This window comes from Vanessa atalanta, chromosome 13 (assembly GCF_905147765.1).
Source record: "Vanessa atalanta chromosome 13, ilVanAtal1.2, whole genome shotgun sequence".
Taxonomy (NCBI): Eukaryota; Metazoa; Arthropoda; class Insecta; order Lepidoptera; family Nymphalidae; genus Vanessa; species Vanessa atalanta.
In genome coordinates, this window is record NC_061883.1 from 313,117 (window position 1) to 336,447 (window position 23,331).

Sequence of the window (23,331 nt, forward strand, 5' to 3'; positions counted from 1 at the left end):
TAGTAGTGTTTTTGTAGTGTATTTTATATGCAGTTACCTGATAATGAAAATATTTTATGACAGAATTATCTCCGTCTCTCTCTGTCTTAGTATGGTATTTTTATAATATGCGAATCAAAGAAAGAGACCGCAAATACAAGACAGATCAGACCGTCTAATTTTCATTTGCTTAGTTTGTGTTTGTAATTCAGCTCTTGCTCAGCCAAGAAAGAAAATATCATGAAGAAACCTGTTTATGTTGGATAAAAATCTGATTAATGATCAACCAACCAGCAATGACTTGACCCAGCTGTCGGACATTTAAATGCAAAACTATTATTATTATTTTAAAATGTTCTTTGTCTGTAGGTTAGTCTATCTGAGTATTAGACAAAATTAGATTCTATTTTGGAAATTAATAGGTTTCTCCAAATTATGGTATATGCTCAAACTAAAAGCACACTCTTTTTAATTATTAATAGTTTGATGGTAACTTTAAGGCACCAAAGCATGCAAATGCAAGGTGCATTCAAGGCGCTTCAAAGTTTCAGTTCTTCAAGTATGAATTTGATAAGAAGGCAATCGGACACATATACGACAATACAACATATACAACAAAAGAACACGTTAAGGACCAACTTTGATTGCTAAACGTAGTTTCTAGCAAACATCTGAGGTTACAAAAAAAGTCTAGACGGTAAAACACAACTATTTTTGCAAGCCTGTAAAGATTTTAAATTAATATGGTTATTTTTATTACTAACAGTATTTAACAAGACATGTGTAGATAATGTCGAAATATCGAGCTTCACCAAATAAAAATAAAAAACATAGTAAATATCCCGTTTTAAATACTGACAGCCTGTAAAGGGTTTTGAATACGGTAACCCATGAGATGCTGTTCATTATATCAAGCTTCAGATAGTAATCGCATGACAGATGAAACAATTGTGTCGATATAATGATATGCTGTGAAAACCAAATCAATAAGTTCAAAGTCAACGAAAATGAAGTCACAGAATTCGCTTATATTTATTTAAGGTTTGCTTAATATTAACACATACATACATCTATACGAATAAATGAGCAGACGTTTTAACTGTAACGGCTTATCAGCTATCTACTAAGCAGATGGTCATCAAACTTATATCAGAAGTTACGGTTCGTTTCAGAGATTTTAATACATAACATTACGATATAACTAGCCGCGTAAATTTATTTTTCGTGTAATATTGCACTCCGTGTCAGAAACCATACTTTGTCAAATAGCAATCCATCTTGGCTTTTACATCCCATGAGACGGTATTTCGCTCTTTCACTATTTACTCCAATAGCAAAGGCAACCCCTGGGAATACAACTCGCGAATACCAAAAGTATTTAACTATAAAATTTATATTAAGATTCTAGAATATTATATTTTTTCCAGACATACAAAGAAAAGTCAGTCGCTGTGATTTAATTAAAAATGTTGGTAAGTATTAAAACGTTAGGTGTATTCCTTAAATATTTATTTACATAACAAAATAGTTCCGTCAAATTTCAATACAATAGTGTAATTTATGAATAGATTTATTTATTAAATAATAAGATGGTCGATGGGCCATAACATCACTAGTGTAAAATTGTTTATTATCATTAACTTGACTTACTTGGATCGAATAACTAACCTTCACAACAGCTGATCACTGCCGATGGCATTACAATATAGTGAATTCGTGTTTGGTACCTGGACGAGCCTGAGCATATCCTCAGCATGAGCCTTATCGCCCATAGTTACAAGATAGGAACACAAAATCTTTTTCCCATATTTTTATATTGTATACCCAGCTTATTGTGTCAATGTGATTCACAAATTGCCAAAACTATAAGAAAGTATAGCATTTTCTATCATATAAGTATTTACCCAATTTGAATATACGTCATAGTTTCAATTTATGATATATAATTCATAATTTAATTTATGAACTTTATAATTACGCTGCGAATTTTTAATTTGCGAAGCACTAAATAATCAATTATTATTTTTCAGAATTTGAAAATACTTCTTAAATAAAAGCCGTTTAAATATAAAACTGCAAATTATGTACGAAATAAAAATGAAGATAAATATCATTAACATAATTTTCTCATAATTTCCAACGCATCAATAAATCGAGATAGAAATTTAAAGAAACGTATACAACGAAATAAAATTAAGAATTTAAAGATTGAAATAATAAGCGTCATAGTCGTGACGGTTCATTGGTTTCATTCGCTTGATTAGTTTTTTAAATAATTCATGTTCAGTGGTTGAAGAAAACATCGTGCGGAAACCAGCATATGAAAACAAAATGTTCTACTTCCGTGAGCTTATTTTGAACATTTCACGAATGGAATGGCACTGCTTAGCTTAACTTAACGATTATTATGTACTTATGTAAGACTATTTTGAAACGATCGGTATTACTTAAAGACTTACAAACATATATTTATGCAGTTACAAGTATTCTCATCACAAATATTGTATAATTAAAGTCTGGACTAGAATTTAAAATCTGGTAACTCCTTTTCTATACAATCAGGTACTGCGCTTAATAATGCATAAAATGTTTTCGTCTCCTTTTATTTATCTGAAATTGAGAAAAAAGAAAAGATATTCGTCAATCAAAATCAAATCAAAAACACGCGTTATTGAAACTTTATGAAATTGAACCAATTATGAATTGTTAGAAGATTAAATTTACCAAGAAAATCAACGAGCTAATTCACGCTGCGTCTATCTAATGACACACAATTAGTACTACTCTCCTGTATTCTGTATGAGCTTAACACTATCGTCCAAATTAGTGACTTCTTCAAACCGTCAAGTCTAATCGCTCGTCTGCGTCAAACAAAAGCAATTTCTCATTTACCTCAATATTTGGTGTTATTCTCAGTTTTTTCTTCATCTTTGGTAACTGTGGTTTCATTCCATTCTTGTGTCTTAGATGTGCCGAATACTATGAAGAATGTATTTGCAGCAATGTAGATGCCTGAAGATACGTAAAATACTTTGCGCCACTCATTTGGATCATTCTGGAACGTTAAGTAAATAATGATTTATATAGCAGAAATAAAATAATTTGTTACTAAAAATATGTAGATTATTGTTAAGCAAATGGGCCACCTTATGACTGACCATTCATAGACATTTCCACCGTGAGATATATTAACCATAAGATAAGAGTTCAGATGTTATGTCCTTGGTGTCTGTCGTTCCACTGGATTACTAATTCTTTAAGCCAGAACACAACAATGCTAACTATTTATTTTGATTCAGTTACATTGTGTTGAGTGAAATTCAAAGTTATTACCGAATAGCGTTATTGTTGCTGAGTTACTATTGGTCCTTATTTATAAATAAATCTGAAAAAATTGGTCTATGAAAAATTTGCCAGATGGCCTGGTATTTAGAAAACGTAAATTTTAAGATTTATATTTTGCAGACTATGAATTTGTATGTGCTTAATTTGTGTTAATGACCAGTGCGTTGAAGCAAGAATCTTGACAAATTCTTTCTCGGATGAAAATCTTCCAACATGATTAGGACACGCTATTGAACAGCGTGGTGGAATGAGATTCAAACTCTCTCCCCTTAAGTATAGGTCTTATCCCAACGAACTTATAATCCGTCACTTTTACTTAGTATGAAAAATACCTCGTCTTGAATGATAGCGCCAGCTGCAAGAGGTGCGATGATGGAAATTATATTTGCAATGCAGTTGGTAATACCCATTAGAGTACCCGCGAAGTTTGGCGCCATATCGATGTGAACCAACTAAAACATAACAACGTTGCTCTTATTAATAAAACGAAACTAAAAGAATGATTATGATTTCAGCAGCCATATATGCTCTTCTGTTCTCGCGTATATTCTAAACTATTTATCATAATTTGTCGTTAGAAGTGCTATAATCGTCTGCTGTTTTGAGGCGCCTAAGTTAATGAAGTCCTTCAATTAAAAAAACAATCACTTTAACTATTTTGCATTATCTCGATAATAGATTATTTACGTGAATCAGACTAGAAAACTTCTGAATTTGGCTAATATAATATAAAACATGTAATCACTATAACATTTTCAAAAATACATTACCATAAAACCTGTGTAGTGACCAGCATTGAGACCAACAACGCAAGTCAAAAGCGTGACTGCTAACGCTACTGAACCAGCTGGCACGTAGGACAGGCCGATCAAAGCTATCGCTGGACCAAAATGACCTGAAAGTATTAAGAAGGTTTTAAAAGATTATGATATCCATTAAACAAGTTCGGTCACAACAGCCTTTCTCAGAGAGAGAGCGAGAGAGAGGTAGATATTTTAGGGCGCAATTGCTTGCACAATCACATATGAACTTTTTATTTATGATTTATAATCCAATGAAAACAGACATAAACAGAGAAAGAACAGGCGTAGGACCAACGATTTGATTTGCTTTCCAAGACACAGAAGTAAAAATGTTGTCACGTCTAGACTGTTAGCTGATAAACTCTTAGGAGTTTCTCGAATTAATAATGCAATAATATTTTATTGGCATGACCGTTTGAACTGGATATCAGGATCTGACCTTTGTAAACTAACCACTAGACTGTTAGACAATAGAGTATCATATTGCCGAAGTATATTCAATAGAACTGCTGGTATTTTAGTCCTCATTATCTTTAATAATTTTATAATAATACTGGGTAAATGAGTGTCTTTGCACTTCAGTGAATTTCAAGTTGAATATATACTCGTAATATAATATTATGTTTAACAGGAATCTGTGATTAAATATAACAGTTAACATAATTAAGTCTGAGATCTTTACTGGGAAATCCATGAAATGAAGATTCCTGTAAATAATTTTATATAAAACCATTGAACACGCTACATCAAACTGTAACTGTTCATTAAGCCTCATTGATCCAGATTGCTGAAACATAAATACACAAATATTCTTATTAAAAATATGAGGAGTTCGATTGAGGACTGGCACAGGCTGATACTTACCAATAGAATTGGATAATTTCCTGCAGGCAGTGATTGTTAGCCATTTTTTCTTCAAGATATAATCCGACATGAATCCGATCGGGAAACTCAGCAGATACATTGCCAAGTATGGCAACGCTGACATGACACCGTTCTACAATCATAATTAACATACAAACTATCTAAAACTTACACACATATATGAAAATGTTTGATGATTAGACAAATCAAAATATACTTTATTCAAGTAGACTTTTACCATGTCATTTAGATTCTACCTAGAAGAACCGGCAAGAAACTCAGTAGTTACTCTTTTTCAACATCTATATATTTATATATTTTTATATGTAATGTATTTACTTATTTATTTAAATACTTTATTGTACTCCATATAAATAACAGACGATAAAAGTGTAATAGAAAACAAATGATTTTTTTTTTTATTATCTACTCACAGACAACCTTTAGAGTAAGAAATTTTGTAAGAGAACGGGTAAGTGCATTTATAACAAAGCATAATATTAAACTACACATACATATATCTACATCGCAATAATAAACACGTAAGAATAATGAAGAATATCAAGTTATATAAATTCAATTTTAAACTATATGCATACATTATTTAGAAATGTGCAATTGTGCATAATAGCTTTCTAAATGATATTTAAAAGTGCTCAAGTATTTCGTTTGCCTTCTCCTTTACGTGACTTTCACTGAGCTCCTCCAAATAGCTATATTTTGGTGATTTTTTTGTTTGTTTGAATATGAATAATATAACTTTATATTAGGCCTGGTAAGTGGCGCTACGATTTTCACAGGCTACAGGTTTCAGGAATTTTACGAGAAATATTTTTTCACCCGAACGTTACTTAATAAAAACTAAAGTGTACTTTTTGTATTTAAGAATACATAATATAATTAAACTGTCACTATATAATCAATTACCATTAAACTTAGCATATAAAATATTTATGTTTTAAATCAGGTGTGTATAATATCAAATTTGTTATAATATGCCATTGGATAGTATAAATATAAATATATAAATAAATATAAATATTGGACAACATCACATACATTACTCTGATCCCAATGTAAGTAGCTAAAGCACTTGTGTTATGGAAAATCAGAAGTAACGACGGTACCACAAATACCCAGACCCAAGACAACATAGAAAATTAATGGAATTTTTCTACATTGACTCGGCCGGGAATCGAACCCGGGACCTCAGAGTAGCGTACCCATGAAAACCGGTGTACACACTACTCGACCACGGAGGTCGTCAGTGGTGCTGGATTTTTACCTCCATGCCGTACCAATCGTTATCTGATATATTCAGACACATGCCAGGTTTTTAAGTCTTTCGGTATTATGTAAACAAACAAAACAATACTTACTGATTTAATATCCACACCCAGAACCTGCTTCATGTACGAAGGTAATTCAGTCATCAAAGTCCAGAAACCCCAGTTCTGCCCGCAATGCGCAATGATCAAAGCGAAGAATGATAAAGACGTAAATATATCTTTCCACGGAGTCGGCAGTTTCTGAAATCATCAGTTCTTTTTTAAAAAAAAATATACAGATTGAAAAATGAGTTTCTTAGACAAGAAGTTGTCACCAAGGCCATATATGTTGACACTGTAACTGTACTGTAATATTAACCATACAAACCGGCACAACAATACCCACTAACCACAGGAACTAAACTGTTATGTTCCTCTTGCCTGTACACTGGCTCACTCACCCTTTAAAGCGGAATGATACTATATGGTGAGATGGTGGTCTCAACGTCATTGCAATAATTTGTGCGTGTGCATTTAATAAATATTTTTAATAATCATTATTTTTTTAATTAAAAGTCATAATGTGGTATTGTTATCATTATAAATCAAATGGCTCTTGTGTTTTACTATACCAATAGTGAATAAAGCAAATTGAATGGAATTTATATTGGCTTGAGCTTTGTTACTCAGAATAGAATGTTAAAATTTAAAAACAATGCAAAGTCATACATCAATGATATTGCTCAGTTGTTTTCTGAATTTGATAATTTAATAAAACCTCTTTTTAAATACAGACATTCGTGCTGAGTGAATCAGTAAATCTAAACCGACAATTACAGGTTCAAGGTAAATTTTCATATGCTATATTTACATTTTATCTCGTGTTTGGAATACAAGAAGAAAAAAAACAAAAAAAAAATTGGAATCTTATGAATGTTCGATGAAGATCTGCCACATGTGTATCCACCAACCCTAATTGAAGCAGCGTGGAGGAATATGCCCCAAACCTTCTTCCAAGAGAAGAAACATTTACAAAATCTTGTATTTGACGCAATCTCAATTTGTCGGAATGTTTATTTATAATTGCTTGTTTTTTATACCTTTTGATCCCTGCCGACATGACCCAATGAGCTCTCTATGAAATTTCTTTCCTCTTCCCCAATCATCTTAGAATCTCTTGGTGAGGCAGCTCCGAGGAAGACATAGGCGACCATCCAGATAAGACCTAGCCCACCAACGATGTAGAAAATTGCTGGCCATCCCCAATAATCAGCTATGAATCCTGCAGCCATAAGTTGGAGAGCTGTTCCTAGTTGTGCACCTATAACAATAATATAATTTATTTAACAATTATATTGACTCTCTGTAATTAAGCGTCCCTCACATTAAGTCCCGTAATATGAGTCATTTCTTTTATACCAGATTATATAGAACGCAAGTATGAAATACTTCCATCATATTGAGATTATTATTGGTAGACATCTGTATTCAAATAAAAGATTTAGACATAGGTCACGATAGTCGCCCTCAGTTCAATCGAAAAATAAAGAATTTTATTTGTGCTTAATTCTAATTTTATGGTTTATCTTATTGGTTTTATTAATTATTATTCATTATATAATAGTTAAAAATGAATTATACTTCTTTTTTTAATTATTGATTATGTTAATTTATATTTCCAATACCTACATTGTTTAATATGGTATTACATGATGAGACTACCTGTAAGTAGTGGAACTTTTGCCTTGACAATTTTGAAATGTAATTTATTTTTTATTTTGGATGTAATATTGTATCTACTGTTGGTAGACCTAATGAAAATGAAATAAAATAAAAAAGTGATTCAGATATAATCCAGGATGCCATGAACGACGCATCGAAAATAGCAGTTCTCGAGCAAAGGAGTTCTAGCACAAAGTTACTAAAAATCTCTAAAATAACACACTCAGAAATCACACTTACAAACTAACCTTAGAACCAGCCACCTTCGAACTATTTACAGAGATTAAACTAAAATATAATAATAAATTGCTAATTAATTATGTAGATTGAAGAATGAAATATCAATAAATGTCTTTTTAAAATGATTTAAAAACACTAATTAAGCCTGACGTAACAGTAAAATTGGAATTGATTAAATAAATTACAAAATAACATTAATTAGCTATCTCATAGTTACGGAAATTGAAGTTTTGCGTTTGGTGACGTAATGATGCAACGTTCAATAACCAAATGTAATTTAAATTTAACATAATAGTAAAACACAAAACATAAAAAATATATATTTGCTTCTGCTGATCGTCACGGTTTGTCATCACGATTGTCGATTATACCGTTAATAATCGCTATGAAATTTTTCAAATGTTAGGTTGGTTATATAAATTATACGATAAAAAAAAATTCAATGAGTGTGTATAGAAAATAAATTAAAATAAAATATATTTATTTATCTGATATTATTTTTAAAAGATCAATAAAATCTCACCAGCGTAAATCAAAGTGCCCAATCTGCTCTTCTCTTCCAACGGCACCCATTTTCCAATCAGGTTGTGAACTGAAGGATAAAGAAACCCTTGGGAGAGTCCCTGTAGTACGCGACAGGCACACACGATTTGCCATCCACCCTTAAAATCAATCACTGAGTCAATTGACAAAATCGAAACATTATTTCAATTGGAAATTGTTAGTGACATTAAATAACATTATAATTTGTGCAGTTATATCATCCCTTATCCCAATTTTCCTTGGGGTCGGCGCAGCATGTCTTCCTCTTCCATACTTCTCTGTCAGACGTCATATCACACAATCCATCCATCGTTTATTGGGTCGTCCCCTACCTCTATATCCATCCACATCCAAACATTTCTCACAACATGGTCCTCATAGACTGCCGGTTTCCAGATAGCTTATCGGTTACCGGTGCCACTTTGAAACTTATTCTATTGTGCAGTTATATGATACGTTTAAATCTATATACCTTGAGATGTAAAATCGCGATAATCTCAGCGTATGGTGACACTAACATTATTATGCTCCAATATTTTATTTATTTCTTTTCATAACTGATACTCACATAATATGATGCCGTTGGTATTAACAGCGATACAACAGAATTAACTCCGACGCATATAATGATCAATACCATTCCTCCGAACCTAGCAGCCAGCTCACCACCAGGGATTTGAAGTATCACGTAGCCCCAGAAGAAGGATGATAATATCACGCTCTGGGTCTGCATACTCCAGTCAAATGACTATTTGAAAAAAAAAAAATATTAAAGGTATAACTATATATATTAGGCCATAACTAAAAAAAATACAGTTTAATTCCATTGTTATTATTGCTTTTAAGACACTATCCTTTTAAAAAAACAAAATCTTTTAATATGGAAATATATATAAATTTATACGCAATAATTATTTATAAAATTTAAAAGACATAACCGCCAAAATAGTATATCACCGAAGTGTCTTTCAACATTTTATGAAAAATTTATGGAATGAGTTCTGATATTCTCTTTATCAGCTAAAAATACTTAAACTACTTTTTAAATAGGATGAAAAATTTTGATTAGTGTTTAGCCCGAGAGCCGAGTCGCTTTAAAAATGTATATTTCTAAACGGTGTTACTGTATTTTTCTCACTTAAGAGTAACAGGTAGAATTGCAAATGGGTGATCTGATGATACGTGACCATTGTCCATAGGCATTACGACTGTAAGAAACATTAATCAATCCTTTCATGGTCATTAAGATGTTATAGATCCCTTGTATTTATAATTCCAACGTGTCTCACTCTTGATACCAGTAAAAACTCTATTTCGATCCCATGGTTGATTGGAATTTTTCATTGCAGTGGTTTGTATATCTTGCATTACCGATATCAGTTTTTGGTACTTTAGAACAGATGGTTCTGAATAATACACGTGCTATTTTCCTGTGACGATTTTCCTTGACAGAAATCAAATGGTATATCTCGTGGAATTGTCTATAGGATTGAAATCAATCAAATTTACAAGTGTTTGATTTGCCCTTATCGTTAATGTTGATTTTTATTGGGCCGTTATCTTAAATGTCACGTTTGTGAAGTGAAATATTCGGTTTGTTGAAATATATCCTTATCGATTTACGTAAATGTACGTTTTGTTTAATAGATAAATAAGCCGAGATGGCTCAATGATCTTAATTGAAGATTGCATGGGCATCAGGTCGTGGAACAGTGAGTTATCATGCATTTATAAATTACTAGCGACCCGCCCCGGCTTTGCACGAGTGCAATGCTGATACTTAATATACTACAAAATGTCATTATATACATACTATGTCCTTGCGTTTCAAATTTGTAATATCTTCGAATATATTCGTTTAAATTACATGCTGTAAAGTGCCATATTGATCTATATTATATGCACAATGAGCATATTTAAGGTACTTAATAGGATAAGGATTATTGTATGTTATATATTGTATAGCTTAAAATCGATAAAAAATGGTTATTGTGGGTTATCACTAAAAGATAGACATATACCATCGTTTATGTTTTCTTGTAGGGTTTAGCCAGCGTTTGCAATATAAGCGCAAAAAAATGTTTTTATTTACGACCTCACATTACAAACTTCTAATATTATCACTGTTTCTCTATTGCATTTATTATACATACAAATCTTCCTCTTGAATCATACATACTATGTGTTAGAAAAACCCGCATCAAAATCCGTTGCGTAATTTTATAGATCTAAGCATGCACAGGGACAAACAGACAGCCGTAAGCAACTTTGTTTTATAATATGTAATGATTGTATGCACAGAAGTTAAGAAAACTTGAAAAATTCAACATATGCTGGATTAAACTCAATAGTATAATTCACCGACTTACAATGGGGTCGTTTGGTGTAATTAGCTCCTAAAACCTGAATATTAGAGAATCTTGCCTAACAGTGAGACATTTACAGTGGTTTTGAATATAAACAAAACTGCTTAGAAGTTTGACGATGGACTCAACAAAGCAAAAAAATAATAATTGACATCTATAGCCTAAATTACAGCCTCCCCAGTCCACTTGCTTATAAAATACTGTAATAAGGCTCTCATGACTAATTTGCGTTTCATCTTACGTTATTTTACAATTATATTTTTGGCAAAATTTACGATTTTATGAATATAGACATAATTTATATGAGATTGTAAATATGATTTCTTTTCTTGTCATGGCCGCAATTATAATATTAAAGACATTTTTTTTATTTTAATATTACAAAATTCAATAATTTTAGCTTACATAATAATTACTTGAATACTTAACTAGCTAGCAAAAAGTGCAAGCCAGCTTGTTAAAGAGAAATACTTATCATAAATTCGACCTACCGCTAAACAGCAACACTTCGTATTGTTAGAGTCATATATTGTTAGATTAATATATATTTTACTTACGTTTTCTTGAGTGGTATCCGTCATAGCGACGATTGCCATGCTTATATTGACGCGCATCGAAAAAGCAATGAGCATTGCAAAAAAAAGCAGCACCGCTTGAAGATGACGTACTCCAAGTAGTTTCGCTATAAAAAAATACATTACATTTATAATAAGAAATCGCTAGAACCATTAGCGAAGTAGATTATACTGAAATTTTCCTCTGCGATGCAGACGCGCTGCGAACTACTGAGGGTTATATATTTACGGCAAGCAATTTTCACTTTAGTTATTTCGTGTTTATAATTCATCTCGTGCGCGGTAGTGAAGGAAAACATCGTCAGGAAACCTTCATTAGAACTGCGAGTATCTGATATTTCGGTCACTTTTGTATCCTATTTGCTTTGGAACTGCATGGCTTAAAAAGCTCAAAGTATTCCTTAGGGAGATGAGGCTTCAACTCAGCTGACATTTAAACTACCAGGAAGCATCACAATCTAAGTTTCAGTTTTAAATATCGATATACAGTAAGACATTCATAGACTAAAGCTTGACTCATTTCCGCACTGGGTGATGTTTTATTTTTTTATAAGTTTTTGGTTTATGTAAATAAATAAATAAATAAATATTAGACAGCATCACCTACATAACTCTGATCTCAATGTAAGTAGCTAAAGCACTTGTGTTATGGACAATCAGAAGTAACGACGGTACCACAAACACCCAGACCCAAGACAACATAGAAAGTTTATGAACTTTTTCTACATCGACTCGGTCGGGAATCAAACCGGTGTACACACTACTCGACCACGGAGGTCGTCGTCGGTCGGGTCGAGATATCAAACCATTGAATTTGCAAAATATTTTAATAAGGAAACAGCATCGGATACGAATCCAAGAACTTCGTGTCGTATCTGTTGTCCTCACTGAACATCTAGACTCTGAATATTCAACTAACGATCAATCACTCTCAGTTCATTATACTCTCGTAAAATATGTTGATGAAGCTTCCATTGTTTTCAGCTCCATTAAAATGCCATCATATATCTGATGAGCATAACGAGCCTCCTGACATATTATGCATACGACTTAAACACTCAGCTATTACTAACGAAATATATCCTTACACATAAGGACGACGACAGATAACCCTATTCAGGTCAATATACATACTATACTATAGATTTAAATAACACAGTAGATACTATGAATTTTCAAAAACGATGTATAACAAATATACATTAAAGTATCTATAAGTACTAATAAATAAATAAAAAAACGCACAGTAAACAACAATAAAACAATGACTGTTAGACAAGAGCCCAATGGTATCTGTTGAGTCTATTTTTATGAAATAGATAGGTGAACGGACAATATGCCACTTGATGGTAAATGGTCACCACCGTCCATGGAACTTGGTGCTGTAACAAATATTGAAAATTATTTACATCACCAATGCGCTACTAAGCAAAGATTCTACAGACTTATAAGCCAACGTCTAACAGGAATTATTTTTATAAATTTAACATAATATTTTGGACAGTATGAAAAATTATACTATACTTATAAATACTTAGTAGTACACAAAAACTTTCAAAATCAAAATCAAAATATTCTTTATTCAAATAGGCTTTTACAAGCACTTTTGATTCATTCATCGTCATTTAACCAAACCATATTAAGTAAAGCTACCACCGGTTCGGAATGTAGATTCTACCGAGAAAAACGGCAAGAAGCTCAGTAGATTTAATATTCAAACTAATTCGCCGATCAGTTTTAATATCAATCTTCGGTTGAAAGGTCGATTGAGGCTTCGATTGATTTAAATTATCGTATTTTTGAATTAATTTACTAGGCAAAGGTAATATAATATCTCTTTAGATAGTTTGTATTGGCAAATATTAATTTAATTAAAAAAAATCCTTAAATTATATAACTCGGTAATTTTCCTTTAATCATATTAACATACATTTATGATTTGACGGATCTGTACCACCAGCTATCTCGATTTAGTTGAACTTGTTCAAATCATCGATAAAGATAATAACATTGACGGATAAAAATATATCTTAAAAGTGTGTCAAATATATCTTCTGAAATAATATATATTTTGTAAAGGAGGTATTACACCTCAAGAACATATTTCCTAAATACTAAATACTGGATTATATATAAAATCATGTTCACTCACAAAGGTGTGCTAAACGTAAAATTATTATCAGCGTGTATTAGTGAGTAAAAGATATCTTAGTGTGCGTGTGACGAGTAAAAGTAAAGACAACAAAAAATACATGTTAGATAATATTTGTTACGTTTATTTCATTTAAAAAGTAATTGATTTTACCTTGGCTGAGTGCCTTTAAGAGTTAATATATTTATACTTAATTTTGGTTAATTTTTACTTGGAATCTGAAACTGATGGGAACGAAATCCGAGCTTTAAGTAGTAATACAAACACTTGGATGACTTACTTATCCTATGAACGTTGTAAGTACGTTGTCAATGCTCTCTATCGCATTGTCATCATTGATTTAACATTCAAAGGAGGAAGACACAGCGTTTTCTCACCCCTAAACAAAATTTTTGAATCTCTAAAGTTTTTAAGTATCACATTTACATGTCGACCGTTATGTTAATATTTGCATAAAACACAAACACACACAAACATAAAAACTTGTAAAATAACAAAAATTTCCTGCTTCGAAATGCTAATAAAATGTAAATTCCCTACGAATGTGTTCTCTGGTATTTCGACCGATGTAACATTGTACAAGCGTCTATTATTTACAATGTTTCTATTTAAATTTTACTATGAAGCAATAATATATAATAGAAAAAGTCTTAAAATTTTCGGATAACGCTTGATTCTTTAGGATCTTTTGTATTATTTGTATTTTTTTATATATTTTTGCAATTATTAAAATCATTAAATTAAGAAAATAATATGTTCGTAATTGCAAAGTTATGTCGATCAGAAAAAATTACATCTGTCAAAAAGATCAAGAAGCTATCTTGTACAGGGTACAGGAATTTGCATAAAGTTCCGCGCGTTCCATCTGCTTTTTGCATTATCATCTCAGATGCCATCTATAGTTATCGTTGTTACGAGCCTACGGTTAAATTTCTGTCAGTGATAACAAAATATATCTTATTTCTAATAGATTTACAATCGAGTTTTTTTTAAGTGCTTTAAAACTACCACGTCACGGAATGTTTTAATATGAAGTAAAATTGCTATATACATCACGTATGAAAAAAGTGTATATTGGTCACTTTTTTCATCTTATACATATAATAAAATTGGAGTGTCTGTCTGTAATATTAAAATAACCCATTTTAACTAAATGCATATGTATGTATATACGGTACATATACCAAAATATTTTTTTTTACATTTTTTGTCAGTCTGTTTGTTCCGGCTTATCTCTGGAACGGCTGAACCGATTTCGACGGAACTTTCACTGGCAGATAGCGGATGTAATAAGGAGTAACTTAGGCTTATTTTAGACTTACTTTTATTTTAGAATTATATATAGAATAAAAATAAAATCACGTTACAATATCCAAATAACTTAAATTCAAACAACGCGCACGAAGTCGCGGGCACAGCACAGCAGTCATCCAGATAATCTTATACACTTATAATGAAAATCAACGGTTTTGATCTTTTATGTTCTGATTGGCTGAGTAAGCCAGTGTAGTTTTGGTGGCTGATGTTAAAAACGGTTTATGATTCTTACATTAAATGATTTTGCCAGGTGACAAGGAACCATCTGCCTTATAAAATAAACTATAAGAAACGTATCATCGGCACTCAAATATAAATATGAAGAATACAAATTAACTGGTTTCGTTACAAGTTTTTATTCTCTTTCGTACTATTATTGTGAAAAATGTGGCTTGAAAGTTCGATTAGATTGAAGAACAGGATCTTGTTCACGTTCAAGAGAACTAGCGGTCAGGACAGAAGATTTTTATACACAAAGATTTGTTCCATTCCAATGAATCTTTAAAAGAAAACCAAAAATTCATGAACTTCTAAGACAAAATACTATTGGTTTTGAAACGGCTTGTACCTGTAGCCGCTGGACCAAAACCTCCTCTCCTTTTGAGAAATTTTCGTAGCATATTCAACCAAGATGCTCGATTCCGGTTGGTCGATACATGTGCCACACATTCATCCGACACATGTAGGCTTCTTCATGATGTTTTACTTCATAGCATTATTTATGAAGCCACTTACAATGTACATTTTACAACTTGGGTTTACCACTGTAGTTATTATGATTGAGGAAATTAATAACTGAGTTTATCTTTGAATTTTAAATATTGGTTATATTTCCTCTTTGGAAATCAGCCCTAAGGTTAGTATTTTAAAAATATCTGAATATGAATTGCTGGATTGGCAATTGACAAACTAACGCCAACACAAGACATTGGCGCTGTAATTATTATCCATTCTTTGTATCGTCTATTCTTCATCAACATTGGCAACTAAAATCTTATCAACACTGACTCACGCATCCTTTAAACTAAAATACAACTTTATGTTTCGCTACGTGTCCAGACAGGCTTGCACAAAACCCTACAGCCAAGCAAACTCTTTAAAAAAAAAAAAACTGTAATATGTTTAATAGACAACATAATCATTTTATTTGAATCCATTTCCATTAACCGTTCTTGAATAATTCTATTATGGAAGCATAATTTGTAATGTTAATTATATTTCACATAATTGAATACTTAATTCAATAATAAATTAAAACTAATAATAATAAAAGACTCACTCGTTTTTTTAACAGTAACATCTTCGTCTGCCATTTTAAAATTAAAAAAAAAGTACACTTAATATTTGTTTTGAAATTAATTACAAAAATATAGATCAATATTAAAAAAAAAAAATTAAGTAAATAAGACAGCGCGTGCGCTCTACGCGGACACTTAGTCTTAACTCTATTTTCGTAACATTTTTCCTTAGTACACCGTATTGTTACAAGAATTATCTCGGACGAGATTAATATCCGATAACTTGATAACAGACGATAATCTGTACTTGATTTTGTTTGTTCATAGTACGCTACTATTGGTAGGGCTTTGACCACCCGGGTGGGTACACGAGATTTTACGGTTTGATTGTGCCTGTGCCAATAGAGATACACGAGCGATACAATTTAGGGGTTTATTTTATTTTAAGTTGGTTTATTATGTACAATACTGAGTATAACTTTTTGCCGACAGAATATATTATAATGATGTGTGAACGGTACTTAGACAAAACCTACTACCTAGAATATGTTTAACAATTTCGATATTCCGTACAACGTTTTTTATATTATTTCTTTGATATTTTTAAAACGTCTTTAGTCACGTAGGAATTTATTTATAAATCAGCGTTGTGGAAACACGCGAGACGTTGACATTGAATGCTTAGCAATAATAGCAATAATGAAAGGCTGTAGCTATGTCACGGAAAGATTTTTTAATCTTCATTTAAACACTACGAAGTTTTATAAAGAACATGTTGTATACATGTGTTGTTTTATTCTTACTCACATATGTAACAATTCTATTTTTACTTGTGTGCGTGTCTTGGTAGTATAACATTGCTTTTGCTCGCATTCACTGGCTCGGTTAAGTAGTTAGCTAGTAAAGCTGCAAATTGCGATGCTCTAGATTGGGAGGTTTAATATTTTCAGTAGAAGTTACCTAGTTGTAATACTACCACGAAAAGCGAGTAAGGTCGTTGGTCATGCGTCTGATCATTCTCCGGTCGTGTCGGGTTACTGCCCTATTGCACTTGAGTGCTTTAAAAAATATCATATAACACATTATTTTCTTATACACGAGGCTGAAAACAAAAGACAAAATATCACGTATGTTGATAATATACTCGTATACGTATTGTATTAAAATTAAAATATTATTTATTCAACTAGGCGCTTAAAACCACTTTTGATTTGTCATGTTACAGTGAATTAAATTTAAAGGTACCACCGGTTTGGAAAGTAGTTTCAACTGAGAAGGACCGGCGAGAAATTCAGTAGTTACTCTTTTCGACCATTTTAATTATGGAATAACTATGAACTATTAAAAACAAAGTCTCTTTCTGTTTCTGTCTGTATCTCCTCTTTCTTCTTCTAAACCACTCAAGGGATTTTGATACGATTTTGAGTATTAGAAAGAGCGATAAACTAGGAAGAAATGCATAAAAATATTTAGTATAAACTAGTAGAACTATAACGGTGATTAATCCAAAAAAAATTGCCTTCGTACACATACATGTCGTTTCGTTCTGCTAACACCGGCTTAATCTTAGGAGATACATCAAAACATTTTACAAGCATATCGGAGGTCTTAAAAAAGCCTATAGATTCTGCGACAGCAAGTGTTCATCTTTAAACATAGCGTAACTTAAGCTGTAGCAGTTAATATTGCCCAAATTCAAATCTAAAGCCGTGGGCACAATTCGATTAATGTTTCACAAAAAAATATTTATACTAATATTATAAATGTGCATGTAACTCGGTCTGTCTGTTGCCCTTTCACGGCGAAGCCACTGAACCGAATTTGATGATATTTGGTATAAAACAAGCATTAACCCGAGGAAACACATCGGCTACTTTTTTATGTCGATTTTTACAACTAAATTACAACATTAACAGCCTGTAAATTTCCCACTGCTGGGTTAAGGCCTCCTCTTCTTTTGAGAAGCATATTCTACCACGCTGCTCCAACGCGAGTTAGGGGATACATATGTGGCAGAATTTCATTGAAATTAGACACATGCAGGCTTCCTCACGATGTTTTCCTTCACCACCGAGCATGAGATGAATTATAAACTCAAATTAAGCGCATGAAAATTCAGTGGTGCTTGCCTAGGCTTGAACCCGCAATAATCGGGTAAGATGTACGCGTTCCAACCATAGGGCCATCTCGGCTCATTATGCCGATTATTTATAAGTAAATATGAATTAAAATATTTAAAAATGTATAATATATATTTAAAGGGAAGTTCTCTCATTTTCTATATTAATAAATTACACACGTGCAAGGGCGAGTTGCAAGTAAATAATATACATACATATATAAATAGATATACTCGTATATATATTTAAATAAATATTTTTATCAAACATTAGATAAAAACCTAAACGCAATTGCTATATTTATTGCGAAGGCATTTAAGGAAAAAAGGTAATTTGACCTTGAATTTGCATGACATTATCGTTTAAATGATCGAATGAGTGAACGAAGCAATTATGAATAAATGACCGAGTAACAAATAAAAATGTTTTTATCTGTTGAAAAAGTACACGTTCCGTCAGCTCCGTCTTCAGCACTCCATGTGCCTGATTGCAAGCAGCGTTATGGCGATCTCCCCTCTTCCCAGTTTTCTAGAAACATTTTGGGGCGCCTCGCCGATGATCCTATACTGGAACATTGTCGGCAAGTCATCCCTTAACGTGCGCGGCCTGGGTTTTTGCTGCCCTTACACCCTGGGTTAAGACGAGTCTGCCTTCCATTTCTTGCCAAAAAATTGCTTACTTTATAAAATATCCTATTTTCCACATTTCAACTCTATGGACTAAGTACAAATTATTTTATAAGAAATGATTATGTTATTTAGTCGATAGTTAGAAAATGTATATTTTAACCGAAGATGCGGGTCAAACCCGGTCATAATGCGCTGAGTTTTCTTTCCTTTAATTTAGGCTTATAAATCTTCTTAAAAACGTCAAGAGGATACTTACCTTGAAAATGTCTCAATTGCATACTCCTCGTCCCTTGAAGAGAATACTTAGTATTTATTCTAGAAACAATTTCACAAATAAATCCGAAACATCGTGAAGACTCAGGATGTTTTCTTTCACGAATATATTCAATAGATGAATTATGAACTCTAATCAAACACATGGAAACAATGGTGCTCGCTCAGGCTTAAAGCAGCAAACTTCGGTTAAGGTTCGCGTGTTTTAATCACATGCCTTCATTTCCAAGCCTCGTCGAATTTGCACAATTAAGTCCAGTAATATAATTGATCAAAGTGTATATAATACTAGCTGTGCCCGCGACTTCGTTCGCGTTTGAATTTAATAAAAAAGCGTGACTTTATTATTATTTTACATATAATTCTAAAATAAAAGTATCCTAAGTTATTCCTTATTACATCAGCTATCTGCCAGTAAAAGTCCCGTGAAAATCGGTCCAGCCGTTCCAAAGATTAGCCGGAACAAACAGACAGACAGACAGACAAAAATTGTAAAAAATGTTACTTAGGTATATGTGCCGTGTATACATACATACATTTAGTAAAACGCGGTTATTTTAATATTACAAACAGACATTCCAATTTTATTATATGTATAGATGATATCAGTATAAACATAGTTGGTATCGTTCTCGTTTCGCTCCGACACGCCGGTGGTGTCTATTCTTCTAACAATAAAACGACATCACACTGACAATTTGTAACGCTAAATTAAACACGTACAAAATCTTTAACTGTGCTTCGATTACTTTAAGATAATTAGCTATGTGACGAGACATACCGCAGATATGTCGTAATAATTTAATGAACTAATTATTATTTAACCCAGCCAATATCCAGGATAGACCAGTAGTTAGAAGACGTGATTCTTTTCTAATATTACGAGTTCAATTAATCTCGTACTTAGTGGTAAAGAAAAATATCCTGAGGAAACCTGCATTTGTCCAGCAACCAGCATAATGTAATAAGTTCCAAACTTTACCCTCAAATTAAGATAAGGTTTAAGCCCAGCAGTAGGACAGTAGGTAGCAGTAGTTATATGTAATGTAACATGTAACACTACATAGTACACGATAGAATTGTATTTTTGGAAAATAAACTCTGTGTTAAAGTCATTGTGAGTCACTTTACCTTGACAGAACATTACTTGTATAACATAAACAAATTAAAGCAAATTCTAACTACATATAAAACGTCTTTTAAGATGGCTTGCTAAAATCATTGTCAAGTATTTAACTTATCGCTTAAGTTACAATGCGACAAGGATCTTTTGGCACATGGCCAAAATTTGAATAAATATCGACATCTTGTTAAGTATCATATTTTGATAGCCGCTGCAACAGATCAGTCATATCATATCTAATTGGGAATTTAAATTTCCACCCGTACTAACTGATGCACGCACATTTGGAATATTATAATAGTAGGTATACTTTCTTTATTTTATTTATCTATATTTTCGTTTACGTAGTCAAGATATTTTATATAAAGATTGAGATTAACGTAAAGAAGACGTTAACGAAGATATTGACAAGTAATTGCTTGATATAATTTATGCAGAAAATAACTGTAGCAAAATAGATTATTTACACTATTTCCTAGACATACCTAAGATATATCCCAATAAAAACGTAGTTGAGCTTGATAACAATGTTTCACACCTATATTTAACAATAATTAGCCATAGTTCTTCTGGCTATTTAAATTAAGAATTGTGATAAGTTGCAAATCCACTGCCTCTTTAAAATTATAATTATACTCACTTGGTTGGAAATAAAAACGATAATTTTTTTTTTAATAATAATATGTTTTCTTAAAGCAAAGACATTTAAATAATCGATCACCTTAAGTCTCCAACTGAGCCCTAAGTAACTAAGATTATTGTTGTGAACAATTTGTCGAATTATAATAGTTAATAGACCTGTGAAATTATAATTACTGCCTCCTTCTAAAATTATAACCGCGAGACAGGTTAATTAGTATTATTATTATTATAAACAAGTTATTTTGGTCCTCTGTTGAAGAGGCACCATATTATGACCACCATATTATATCGAAGAGTATGTAAGCGAGTTAACCCTTTTTTTCTTATAGTATAGTCAAATGAGTAGTCAGTACATATTATGGAAAATGACTATTATTGCCGGCCTTATTTGTCTATCCCAACAGACTATGCGAGCCGGGAAAGAGTGTACACACCAGTATAGCTAAATAGCAATACTTACTACAGCATCAATCTCTAAGATGGTGGTGATTACTACCCATCAGTCAATTTGCGACCTATCTAATATACATAAATAATTATAATGATTTATCGCTGTACGGTACTCTCACATTATTTTAAAAGTTATATAAGCTATGACGACTCATTTTGGATCAAAGTTAGGAAGAACTGTCGTTAAGGTCGCCATTGAATATTAAACAGAAATATACATTCGGATGTATATTGATGATTGAACTATCGTCAAACACCCATTAGTTATGTTACAAAAGAAAATTTCATATAACTTAAACCAAGATATTTACCTGACGGTTATGATTTATCACACATCCTGAGAAAAGCTACAGGTATCGGACAAAGTTCTACCTCATTGGAGCAGCATATACAGACTAAGACTCCACGTCATTGCCTAAGAATGGGACGTTTGCTGTATATTTCTTGATATTACTTATAAAAGAAATATATATAACCTCAATTGACAATTATTATTATATGAACCATAGTCTTAATCAGCTACTGCAGTATAGGTTTTCCGTAGCAGACCTTCCCTTGTCAAATGTTAAAGCCGCTGCTCTTGAGTCAGATTTTTTATTTTATTTCTTCGACTGACTATGATATTGACTTTGCTTGTGGAGTGCATACTAGTGCATTTGAGCATCTTTTGAGTCGGTTCACCTTGAAAAAATTGACGAACTTATAGTTTTAAAAAATATCGCCTGATGATATTTAAAAGCAAATTTATTTTGTAGAAAATATTTCAAAGTGGAGTAGGTGCCATGTAAATAATTTTGTATGTAACAAAAACATCATCTTAAAACGGATAACCTAAATCCTTTGAACGGAGTAAATTTTGCCCCGAAATTTTTTTCATTTATAGTCGACTTAGAAGCAGCCAGTCTGTTTATGTTATTTAAAATATTTGTATCACAAAATATTACCACAGTTATGTGCGTGCTGTCAAACAAACCAAGATGATCTACTTAGTGTTCTGAAAAATACATTATGTAAGCGTGGTCTAAAAACCCATAACCCATGTTATGGGCGCCGCAAAATTTCCGAGGTGGCTTTTAACCTTTTAATGAAATTCCGTTGTCCGAAACAATTTATCGTTTTCTATATTTTACTGACCTTTTAACTCGACCGTTAATCTTCTTCATCTCCAAGATAATTATTTAATGAACGAAAGTTTTGTAATTTGAATTTTTTGTGTGTTAATAAAATATCTAATAGGTAATAAATTTTTTTACGAAAGAGTGTTTTTTTATAACTTATTTAAGTTTAAGTGCACGGGTAAACGGCTCTGATGGCAAATAGTAACCACTGCACATATACACTAGCGCCATAAGAAATTTTAATCATACCTTACTTCACCGATGAACCACCAACCTTGGAAACTGAGATGTTTTGTCTCTTGTAGCCGAAACACAACTATACAAATCAGTGCTACTTAGCGCCAAGCTTTGCACAAAGCTCCACCAAGTACTAATTTTGAGTTACTACGGGAACGCCGCCAAAAAATGGCCCGTCTAGAGGGCATAGTGAACTTGTAGCTAAGAAAAAGCTAACAATACCTGAAGAAATTCAGCAGTTTTTTGCTGAGATTTTTTTTATGATATCGGTAGGCGTACGAGCAAATAGGTCACCTGATGGTAAGTGGTCACTACCGCCCATAGACA

The 23,331-nt window shown here is 32.2% G+C and overlaps 1 protein-coding gene across 2 annotated transcripts; it reads right to left on the reverse strand.

The window, feature by feature from the left end:
- Positions 1 to 1,473: 1,473 nt before the first annotated feature.
- LOC125068143 (putative inorganic phosphate cotransporter) lies at positions 1,474 to 16,498 on the reverse strand. Of its 2 annotated transcripts, none has more exons than XM_047677166.1 (11): positions 16,454 to 16,498; positions 11,688 to 11,812; positions 9,333 to 9,512; positions 8,745 to 8,883; positions 7,360 to 7,580; positions 6,371 to 6,520; positions 4,992 to 5,124; positions 4,095 to 4,219; positions 3,657 to 3,776; positions 2,872 to 3,034; positions 1,474 to 2,585 (listed from the first exon to the last, which is right to left on the reverse strand). In XM_047677166.1, exons 1-10 carry the CDS (start codon positions 16,485 to 16,487, stop codon positions 2,873 to 2,875), a joined length of 1,389 nt encoding a protein of 462 aa, XP_047533122.1. In that variant the 5' UTR covers positions 16,488 to 16,498; the 3' UTR covers positions 1,474 to 2,585; position 2,872. The 2 variants fall into 2 exon arrangements, with proteins under 2 accessions (XP_047533122.1, XP_047533121.1); XM_047677165.1 differs by having other exon boundaries at positions 1,474 to 2,589.
- Between the last annotated feature and the right edge of the window lie 6,833 nt (positions 16,499 to 23,331).